This window comes from Pituophis catenifer, unplaced genomic scaffold (assembly GCF_029215685.1).
Source record: "Pituophis catenifer annectens isolate HBS135680 unplaced genomic scaffold, rPitCat1.0.hap2 SCAF_17, whole genome shotgun sequence".
Lineage (NCBI taxonomy): Eukaryota > Metazoa > Chordata > Lepidosauria > Squamata > Colubridae > Pituophis > Pituophis catenifer.
The window spans coordinates 342504-353609 of record NW_027256897.1 but is presented as its reverse complement, the minus strand read 5'-3'; the positions used below and the strand labels follow the sequence as shown (position 1 = coordinate 353609).

The 11106-nt window shown below is 58.3% G+C and overlaps 2 protein-coding genes across 2 annotated transcripts; both read right to left on the bottom strand.

Annotated features, from left to right (window-relative positions):
• Positions 1-51: 51 nt before the first annotated feature.
• PHPT1 (phosphohistidine phosphatase 1) lies at positions 52-2404 on the bottom strand. The gene is made up of 3 exons (XM_070955685.1): positions 2243-2404; positions 1916-2040; positions 52-1080 (listed from the first exon to the last, which is right to left on the bottom strand). Exons 1-3 carry the CDS (start codon positions 2385-2387, stop codon positions 988-990), a joined length of 363 nt encoding a protein of 120 aa, XP_070811786.1. The 5' UTR covers positions 2388-2404; the 3' UTR covers positions 52-987.
• A 1894-nt stretch (positions 2405-4298) lies between these two features.
• AJM1 (apical junction component 1 homolog) lies at positions 4299-8329 on the bottom strand. The gene has a single exon (XM_070955709.1). It carries the CDS (start codon positions 8327-8329, stop codon positions 5105-5107), a length of 3225 nt encoding a protein of 1074 aa, XP_070811810.1. The 3' UTR covers positions 4299-5104.
• Between the last annotated feature and the right edge of the window lie 2777 nt (positions 8330-11106).

Sequence of the window (11106 nt, the reverse complement as noted above, 5' to 3'; positions counted from 1 at the left end):
AGGGCTCTAGTCACCTTGCTATCCAGTAGGAATGTGAATATCTGTCTCCAGTTCAGATCAGTCACAAGTTGTACACTCTTTTTATTTAAATGCACCATGAGAACCAGACTGCGACAGATTGCAAAACCTTGTTTCCAAGAAAGTGAGATTTCACAAGAGCTTGTTGCTCTCACATGCAAGAAATCCAACCTCATTTCTGCGAAGGTGCCCTTGGACTTCGTGCAATCAGGTCGTAATCTCCAGGAAAGATCTTGCAGACTCGCACACTGTCCAGAAATCTCATCCGCAGGTCATTAGCAGGACGAGCCTAAGCACTGCTTTACCACCGACCTGAACCGCCAAAGAAATCAACGTTTCCATGGAGAGGGGCATGCAGAGAAAAAGCCCCCCTCGGCATGCAGTTTGGATCAGGCCCAGAACAGGGCCATGTTATTTCTCTTTCTAGCAGTTTCCTACAGCTTTCCATGTTACATGAAAAATGTTACAATTACTGTGATTTTGAGGAGGAAAAGAAACCTACTGGCTACAGTTATCAAGAAAGCAAAGCAACTTAAAACTGCAATGGGAACATTGCTGCTTTGTATACATGCGAAGCGGAACTATTGTGGCAGGCAGATGGAGACAATCTTTTTGAGTTTGCATTCTAAATAGCGCAGGTATTCATGCTTATTATTTCAGCTGCTTCCTCTGCGGTTTCCCCAGTCCGCACAAACATAAAACTGTCTTCCTCCCTTCACTGCTGTTTCTCTTAGTCAAAAGACACCGCAGGAAGCAAGTGGATCCAGAAAGATGTGTGAGGGAGCACGACACCTTAGGCAGCGAGCACAATCATTTATTTCCTTCTACCAATGCCAGGCACAATAGGTTCGATCACAGGGCAGTCCATAGAACAGATCCGGAGACTGGCGGGTTTTCAACATCCGGTTTCCCGCATCAGTTCCCGCTTGCTGCTGTTTGGTTGCAAAGGCGAACTCTGAAAGGCAGTGGTCAGTATCCTTCATCGGCCCAGGTGACTTCATAATCGGGGTACCTGGCCTTCAGCTTCTCTGTGGCAATAGCATGTTTTGCTCGGCCAAAACCCTGCAAAAAGCATGGCCACATTACTAGGCGCACACATGATGCCTTGTAGATACCAGAGGCAAGGCAGGCTAGTGCCTTTGGCAAATAAAGCCAGGGAAGCTGCGGCTCAATTGAAATCCCAGCTCTGCCCTACCAGGATGAGACTCTGAATCCTTTTTACACCACCCTCCACCCCAGACAGGTCTACAGAGGAACCTCACGTGGCCACTAGACCTTCCCTATCCCGGCTGTCCCTCCCCCTGCGGGGATCCTTCTTGGACGAAAAATAACCCTGCATCAATTGACTTTACAGCCTTCCTCTTTGCCTTATGTCCGTGCTGCATGTCTTGGAGAGGATTGCTGGGAAACCAGAAAGCAAATCCTGGGAGGAGAGACGAAAGGACTTTTGAATGTTTAGCCTGCCTTGGCCAAAGAAGACCAAGGAGGGTCCAAAACCAGGGGTGAAATCTAGCAGGTTCTGGAGAACCGGTAGCGGAAATTTTGAGTAGTTCAGAGAACCGGCAAATACCTCTGCAGTGGGAATGGGGATTTTGCAGTATCCTTCCCCTGCCATGCCCACCAAGCCACGCCACGCCCACAGAGCCGGTAGTAAAAAAACGTGGATTTCGCCACTGTCCAAAACCCCTCCCTGACCACCTGAAGAGGGGAAGGGCTCTTCTCTTCCCTCCGCCAAGGCCCCCAACTCCTGGCCTCCCAGGGACGCAGCCAAGGCCAGCAGGTCAGAAGAGACGGGGAGGGGCCGCGCTGGATGGCCTCGGGGTGCCCCCGACTCTGGGCCGCGCTGACAGGCAGGGAGCCGGACGATCCCCTCCCGCAGCCCCCGCGGGCTCCTTACCACGGAGTAGCCGTAGACGTGGATCTTCTTGGCGCCGCTCTGGTGGGAGATCCGGCCGCCCCCCAGGCACCGGCAGCGGAAGCCCCGCTTCTCCAGCTCCTCGGCCGCTTGCTCGAAGAGGTCGGCTGCGGGGGGCGAGCAGAGGGTGAGGCGGGCGAGCCAGGAGGGGCCCCGAGGCCGCCTCGGCCGGGGTGGCGCCCGCGGGCGCCGGGAGGGGGCGGGGCGGGCAAGGACGGCGGCCGGTTGCCCGGCAACGGAGCCCCGCCCCCACAGCGCGCCCTCCCCGAGGCCCCTCCCATTCGCGGCCCGCCCGCCGGCCGCACCTACCGTGGTATTCGGCCCAGGCGTGTCCGCGGATGATGTCCTTGCCGGGCCCCGGCCCCGCGGGCTCCACGTGAATCAGAACGTACTTGAAGACGCCGTCCGAGTCGATGAGCGCGTCAGGGACGCCGCCCAGCCCTCCGTCCGCCATCGCCGCCCCGGCTTGGAAGCTTCTGCGCGCGCATTTGCCGACGCACCAATCGAGACGCAGCAGCCGCGGCTCTTCGCCCAATGAGGCACCGCGGCGAGCTTGAGGCGGTGACCAATCGAAGTGCCGCAGGTGGGAAAGGGCGGGAGAAAGCCGGACCTTTGAGCATGCGCATCCCGCTCCTCGCTGACACCGCCCACGAGCGGGCGGAAAGGGAAGCGGTCTAGTGAACGACTGTGCCTCTGAGCACATGCAGAGTTCTCCGCTACCAGCGGGGAAACAAATTGGCTTCACAACGGCCTCCCTTTTGCCGCCTTGGCTGGGAGGTGGCGCTCCGGCTCAGCAATTTATTTGGGGAGGCTGCCTCCCCCCCCCCAGTGTACAGTACGCTGGACGCTGTTGCCTGAGTCGATGGGAGTTGTAGTCCTTCCCCAGAGGACGCCCCCCCCCCCGCCATGAAGGAAACAGTGCAGAATTGTGGATTCAGAAGGGATCCGAAGGTCATCTAGTCCAACCTCTCAGATCTCTCTGGTGCCGACACAGAAAAGCGAGCCTGGGCCCTGGGGCCTTCTCCGAGCACCGAGACGCTGGCAGAGTCCAAGCAATGGTGCCGCAGGGGGGGGCGGGGTTCCCAGCTCTCCCCCCCCAAAAAATGCAAACGCAGCACATTCAAGTTATAGTTTATGTTTATTCAAATGAAATAGTTTGTCTCCAATTTATATATATCTATGTATCTATATATTTATTTATATGGGCGAGTCTGGGTGTATATTTATACATTTATTCATATATTTATTTAATTATCCAAACTGCAATGTGGGAAACCAGCAGACCTGGAACAATGGTAATGTCAGAAAATGCCGGGCAAGAGAAAAAGTTGCTAACATTTCAGCCATTACCGCTTTTCCCAGCCTGTTTCTCTAGAGAATGTGCTTTTGATGCCCCCACCCGACAAGCAGAATCCAAGCAAATGGATCAGCAAACTTCTCTTTGGGGAAAACAAAGGACGAGGGTTGAATGGAAGAGTCACAAGCTCACAAGGGAATCCTGGAGAAGTGACCTAGGGGGTGGGGGGGGGGGGGGTAGAAAGGGGGCCACTGGTCCTCCAGCTAGCCTGGCAGAGGGGAAGAGGGAGGGGCTGCCTGCAAACTAAGAGCTCATTTCCCCCTTGGCAGAGGGACTTTTCTTTAGAGGGGGGCACAAACCCCGTTTCCAGAGTGCCACTGTAGTTTACCAAAGTAGACCATGTCTTAACAGTATAGTCAGTGCAATGAATGAATCGGCCGCCCCTTTGTCACAGTGGGGCAATTCCAGAGCAAAGGGATATTCCAGGCCAGCTTCCTCTCTCCAGCCATTCACATTTGGGGTCCTGAGGATGCTCCCACTGCAGTGAAATACAGATACACACATACGCACCCATGCAGCCCTCTTTTTTTCCCCCTGGTTCCCAACATCATCATCCATACCTGGCCTTGGAACCACCTCCTCCTCCCCGCCTCCCCCCTTCCCCCCCCCCCCCCCCGGTCTTTCACTTGCTCACATATGCCTAAGAGATTCAGGAAGATGCTGCTACCCTTGGCAGGTTCCCCAGCCTTCATCATAGGCCTGGATAAACACGGGAATGGGGCAACCGACAGACCATTCTCTCCAAGAAAAGGAGGAAAGCAACCTGGTTGGCAGAACAGGGACTCATGCAGAGACGCCGGAGGCAGTCTCCTTCCCAAGCCACAGCCTAGCTTTCTTTGGACCCAAGACTCAGAATATGGCAGCAATGTTTGTCTGGCGCTTCCACAGAGGCAGAGCCCGGGAGCTCTCTTCCCTGATAAAAATTGATTCTGCATTATAAATTTTCCTTCCCCATAGACAAAAATCAATCCTACAGCCCTCCCCACCCCCCAATTCCCCATGCGCACCCAACCACTTTGGGACCAAGGCTCTCATGCGCAGCCCTTCTTCCTTCTTCCAGGCGAGCTCCTGGCATCCTTTCCAGGCTGCAGTGACCCCCTTCCCACCTTCCTGCAAGGGATGGAGCATCACCGTAGCAACCGCTTTCCTCCCCACAGCTCCTGACCTGAATTTCTCTGCCTGGATGGGAGGCGGAGGCATCACTGGTGGGAAGCGGCTTGCGCCCCCCCCCCCCTTCCACACGGTGTGCCCAGGCTGAGAGCCCCCTCCCTTGTCCTTGTTTACAACAGGATAGCAGATGATGTGGGGAGCAATACTGCAGCTGACCCTCCTCCAAGCCCGGCTGCAAAGATGCCAAGATGAAGCTGCCAGGGAGAAGGATCCCCAACTAAAAAGCCAGCAGCAAACTCCCCCTACCTCACTTTTACTCTCCAGGATCAATTTTTAAAAATAAAGGAAATCAATCCATGAAGTAAGAACATTCTTGTCTGGAGGAATTCAGAAGAAAAATGGACTGTAAGGCTGAGTATTGTTGTCTTAAAAGTTGACCAACAAAGTCTGGAATTCCTAAAATATCTGCTTTACTGAAGGTGACCAGATTTGGATTCATCCTTCAAACAATGACAAATGCCCACATCCAGTAAGGGCGAAGGGCCACCAACACAGGCCCTCCCTCTCCCAGGGACCCCGTCCCTTGCTGGGCCCCACCTTGACCATCCTTGCTCGGAAAGAACCGGAAGAGACTAACCATCACCTTAGCACTGACGTAAGAGGGGAAGGGAAGAGGCCACCGCTTTCTGGACACACCGCTGGGCTCACATGATGTCGTCCAGGAGGTTGGGACTGGCCACCCAGTCGAGGGTGCGCGGCTCGGAGGCGGCCATGATCATGCACATGAACTGCTTGCCGGTCCTCTTATCCATGGGGTAGATGGTGGTGGGTGTGAAGCGCTTGTTGCTTTCCACAAAGGCACACAGCTGCTCATAAACCTTCGGGAACTCGTGCCGCAGGAAGACGCCGCGAATGCGCAGCTCGCGCTGGATGTTGATGAAGCAAACTTCTCGCGCTTTGCGTCCTTCCTCGCCGTCCTTGTCCAGGTCGGCTGTGCCGGGAGGAGGCGTCAAGATCAGCGTCTCCATGTCTCGCTCCTTCTTGAGGATCTTCTTCTCGGGGCTGGAGGACGCCAAGGCCATCTTGGCATACTTGCGGACGGTTGGCACCTGTACCTTGGGGGAAGGCCGCTCGGGCACCTCCTGCCCCACTGCCACGGTCACGTTCAGCAGGAAACATTCCTGGGGGTCGTACTGCTGCCCCGCCTCCTGCAGCTCCTGGGCGTACTCCCCAAGGTTGTCTGAATAGCCCTCCAGCTCCCGCAGCGACAGGTAAGTGGGGGACATCAGCAAACTCTCCAGGCCGAACTGCAGGAAGTTCTCGGCAGAGCCTGAGCTGGGGAAGCCCAGGAAGAGCACCCCTCGGCCCCGAGACAGGAAGCCCACCTTGGCGATGCGGGAGAAGGCCTTGTGCACCTCACCATTCTCCCGGCAGAACTGCAGCACGTGGCGGCAGGTGCTGCCTATCCGTCCATAGATGCAGCTCTCCTTGTGGGTGTCCCAGTCCTCCCGCCGGCAATGGCGAGAACAATAGTAGGTGTAACAGCTGTGGCAGGACTTGAAGTAGAGGCAGGCGTTGAACATGGTCTCCGTGCGGCGGCACTTGGCATTGGAGCACATCATCAGGTCGTCCTCGTCAGCGCTGAGATCCGGGGAACCGTCCTCCGGGCCTTTCTCCAAGGGCCTGGGGGGCCCCGGGGGCTCGGTGGAGCGGCGGCCCTGGTCCTTCCAAAGGTCAGCATGGAAGGAGCTGCGGCCAGGCTGCTCTTTGGTGGGATGGGGCTCTGAGGACCTCCAGGGGTCCGGCTTCTTGGGAGGCAGCCCCAGCCCATCAGTGATCAACTGCCTCAGCTGATCGGCCAGGTTGCTGACCTCGCTGGGCTGGCAGACAGAAGGAGGCTTGTAGTCGATGACCAGGTCGGTGATGAGCTCGTCCAACTGCTCCAGGCTGCGCTGGCGGGCGGTGCTCTCTTTGGTACCAGGGTCTGGGCCGTAGGGTTGGTGGGCAACGTAGGCCCTGTCTCGGGCATCCCCTGAATCCAGGACATCCCAACTGGCTGAGCGCCTGTCATGCTTGCCAAGCCCATGGTTGCCTCGGATGTCGTTGTCCGTGATGGTGATCTCTGGAGTGACGAACCAGCCATGGCGCCCCCTGTCAGCATGCATCTTCTCGACGAGGGAGTTCTCCGAGAGGGAAAGGGCAGCGTAACGCTTGGGGGAGCTGGACAGGTTCACCACCACTGGTTGGCGCCGGTCATCGGGGGAGAAAGCCCGATGTGGGTCCCGAGACAGCAGGTTCTCATAGCTACGGCCACGCAGCAGCTGGTCTTCCCGGCGCACATGAGGGGTCAAAATATTGTCCCAGGATTTGGAGTAATGCCTGGTGTCCACACCAAGCCGGGGAGGGCTCACACTGTAGCTGGCGTGCCACGATGACAGCATGGCTTGGGAGGCAGGCTGGTGAGCTGGAAAGCGGGTCATCTGCCAGGCTGGGTAGGGCACCGTCCCTCTTTCGGGGCAGTACCAGTCATTAAACTGCACTGCGGGAGCCATATGGGAGTGGGGGTAAGTGCGAGAGAGGGCTTCCCGCTCGTGGTATTTCCCATAGTCTTCAGTGTAGAAGATGCGTGGGTTGACCCTCAAGGCAGGGTAAGGCCTGGGGTCTTCGGGATAAACCGCTTTTGCCGGGAGAGTCCTAGGAGTGTAAAGGCGAGGGTCATCCGCATAGAAAGCCTGAGCAGGGGCCTCCTGAATGGGGAAAGGAGACCTGTTTTCCTCCACCAGAAAGGTCCTCGCCGGAAGAGGGTAGAAGCCCCCTGGGGGAGGCTCTTCTGAGTAAAAGGTTTGCGGCGGGAGGACCTGGCCCCCATAAGCGGGAGGGTAGGACTTGTAGCTGGAACTTTTCTGAGGGAAACTGCCTGGCTCCTCTGAGTAGAAGAACCTCGGGGGCACGTAGGGGATGTAAGGAAGGCAGCCGCTTTCGGGCACAGCAGGACCTCCATCGCAAAATTCAGGGGGGTAGGGGGCCAGCCCTCGGTGTTCCCCACTGTAAGTATCACTGGGTGTGGGAGTCCGAGACATGGGCACTTGCCGGCTGCTGGGCACGGTCAAGCTATGGGGTGTGCCTGGAGGTCGAGGCCAGGGCAGGAGAGCCTCGCCATGGCCCTGTGACCCCTTGGCACTGCGAGCTGCATGCAGTACAGCAGCCTCGTCCGGCTTGATGTCCACCCGGCGCTTGACATGCACGCTGGGCGGCGGGGGCCTTGCAGCCAGGGCGGCCTCTTCGGGGCAGTTTGCTCCTGTGACACAAAGAGGCGAGATGCGGCTGCTGCCGGCCCGCTGAGGCTGCAGCTTGATGGGGTGCACCTCGCTCATCAAGGCTTTCATGGAGGCGTAGCTGCTTTCCCGGCGAGGGGACGCTTCTGCCCGCTCAGGCTCTCGGGACACTCGATGGACTTCCCGCCCTCTCCTAGTTGGAGCCGGTGGGGAGCCCGAAGCCATGGGGATGACCACAGGAGTGAAGGTGGATTTGACGCGGGGCGCGCTCTTGGATCGGGCCCGTCTCTTGGGCTCGGCCCGGGAAGCCAGTTCCTTCCCCTGGGAAATATAGTTTTCCTGCACAGCGGCCCGGAGAGACACCCTCTTGCCGACGGGAGCCGAGGAGGGTTCTGGCGTGGGGGGCCGTCGGGAATGCCGCTCCATGGCGGGAGTCACAGGCGGTGGGTCGTCGAGAGACTCCAGGAAATCGAAGCTGCGACAGTGTCGCTTGTTGAAGTGTTGGGAAGGCTGGTTCTTCAACGAGGAAGACATGGAGGAGTCACATCGCCTGATGGGCTGGCAGAAGGCAGAGTGGGTGGATCCCACGGAGGCCACAGGGACGTCCTGATACACGGCAGACACCAGGACGTCAGGTGGGTCTGTTCGGGTCATCTTAGAATCAGAGTCCTGCTCGTCTCCAGCCCTCCTCAGATCATCTCAGTGAAGGCAACCAGGCCTGGAAAGAGGGAGCGACAGGGCACTAAGCAGTGGGCCCAAGCACAGCACCCATCGGGGATCGGAGGCAGGCCAAGGGCCGCTCACCACAAGCTGTGGTCAGGAGTCCCACCAGGGTAGATGGCTTGTAGGACGGGATAATGAGGGCTGGGATCATAGCCAGTTATGGCTGATTCACAAGATGTAGCTCTAGTGAAGGAGCCCCCCCCCCTTGGCTCATGTTGTCATCAGCCAAGCACTTCCTGACCCACCGGCAATCTCACCCTATACACCTGCCCTGCTGATTAGAGCAGGACTGGGAAAGCATATAGACTGGCTGGCATTTTTGCTAATATTCACGAGGGAGCAGACACAGAAATGCAAGCTGGTCTCACTCCTAGACCGCACGGTTACCATGGTTTCTCCTCCCTCTCTCTCTCTCTCACGCACACACAAACCCCTCTCTCTTTTGGGAAGCAATGCATGCTGGGAAATTCCAATGAAGGCCAGGCCAGGAGCAAGAGAAGCTGTGTCCAGTTCAGATACAGACCAAGATCAATCTCTGTCATCCCTGGGATCAAGCAGGGAGGACAGATAAAGGGGGTCACCTATTTTTACTCCCCCCCCTGCAAAAGCCTCTTGGTCTTCCCCTTCTCATTGCTGAGCTATGAAAAGAAGAGAAGGTCCTGAATCAAAGAACTTGCAGTTTCCCCATCAGCCCTGAATCCCAGGGAAACGGAGCGCAGGGGTGGTGGTGGCACGGAGGGCGGCGGGGGGGAGCAGGGGGATCTCCTTTCATTCCTGCCCGATGACTCAGAAACCCCCCACTGGGAAACACCCCCCCCCCGAGTTGCCCATCGAGGAGAGGTGGGGGCCGTCCCAAAGCCCCTCCAGGCCAGAGCCACCCTGGGAGCTCCGGAACCGAAGCGTGACACGGATGCTGCCATCAGCTGGCACTCCAAGCACCGGAGCAGTGCCAGTTACTGTGTTGCCAGGCAACCCTTCCTGCCCTCCCCCCTTGGCCCAGGTGCCTTTCCTGGTGGACCGTCTGGCATCACAGCGCTCGTCCTCTGGAAGCCGGGTCTCCTGGCGCAGGACACCCAAGGCCAGGACTGCCAGCAGGTCCAGCTCCCACTGCTGACCCTTCCCCTGCGGCCATCCTCTCCCCACAGCCCTGCCAGGAGGGCCTCCACTACCATTCCCCTCTGGTGGGGGGGGGGGGTTGGGGGAATGGAGCTTGCCTAAAGGAACTTCCAGCAGAGGACAATTTCAACCCACAGTGGCCGTTCTGCCTCGGCCAGCCTCTTTACTTCTCCCTCCTCCTCCACTAGTGCCCCTGCAACAAAGAGCATGTGCAAAGGGCTGGGTGGGGGACCAGGTGGGGTTCAGCTCACACACCTGGGGTTCCACCCTTGCGATGTCTAAACTTCACCATCCCCCTCCCCCCTCCCCATTACATACACTCTGCCTCGCAGCTTGGGGAGGAGACGCACTCTGCACGCGCCTAGAAGTGTCTCTCTGTGCCCCACAGCTCAGCAGCTGACCCTTCCGGCCTTTCTTGGCAGGAGACTCTGCTGGAACAAAGCTCCGCTGTGCATCGGAAAGCCTTCGGAAGGAAGACGACGCACCAAGCAGCGGAAGGGTTAAGCATAGGAGCACCAGACGCCTTCACCGGTGTGCCCCCCTCCCCCCACCGGCTGCCTTCCACTGGGATGGCACTGCGGATGATGGAGAGGCAGCCCAAGGGGCCTGGCCATCGGGAGGGAATCACGCAGGGCCACAAACGCCCCCTCCCCCCCCCCAATCTGCCTTCTCCCTCACCAACATTGTCTACCCACCTGAGCGAGGCAGAGGAGCGGCTGGCGTAGGAAGGGATGCCCCTCTGCATGCCCAAAGGGATGCCAACACTTGAAATGGGATCTGAGGGGCTCCCTCTTCACAATACGTCATTGCTGGCGGATGGATAGCGATTCAGTAGGAGGGGGGGCAGCAAGCTGCTCCCAGATAAAAGAGGCATGGCATCCCCCCACCCCAGACCTCCTTTGCTGCTCTTTGGCTTGACGGGGGAGGGGGGAGCCCCCTCCCAGTTGCACCTGGGGATGCACCGAACTCCCCACTTTCAGGGAGCAGGACTTTGTCCCCACCCCAGCACGCCATCCCTTGCCCCACCTCCCCACTGCGCCCCCCCTCCACCTCCCCTTCCGCAAGCTCTGGCCTCCTCACCTTGCCTGGGTGCCCGCAGAAGAGGCACCCCCCTCCCTGGCTCCGGCACCTGCTCGGCGGCCGGCACAGACCCCTCCTGGGCTCCGCAGCGCCCCCAGCGGCCACTGGCAGCCCTTAAAGGGGACACATCCAGCGCAGAGCAGGGAGGCAGGAATTCACTGGGAGCAGCTGGCCTCTGTCAGCAGGGCAGAGGAAGGGGAGTTGACCTACAATCTTACAGAGCCCCCCCCCCCAGCCCTCTTCACTGAATTTGCTTTGGGAGGGGGAGGAACCCAAGCAAAGCTCCCTCCTTCCCAGCCGATGAGAGGAACGGACCTTCCAGCCAAGTCTCTCCTCTCTCACCAATCTTGGCAAAATCGTGCCGGAGAGAAGCCCACGAGCAGAACTGGATGACTTCCCCCCCCCCCCCGCATCCCTGATCTGCAGGTGCAGCAGGTAGACTGCCTCTGAACCTGGAGATCTTTAACTCCTCCCATAGAAGCCCTGTTTACAGAGTCCTTCAGGAAAAACAG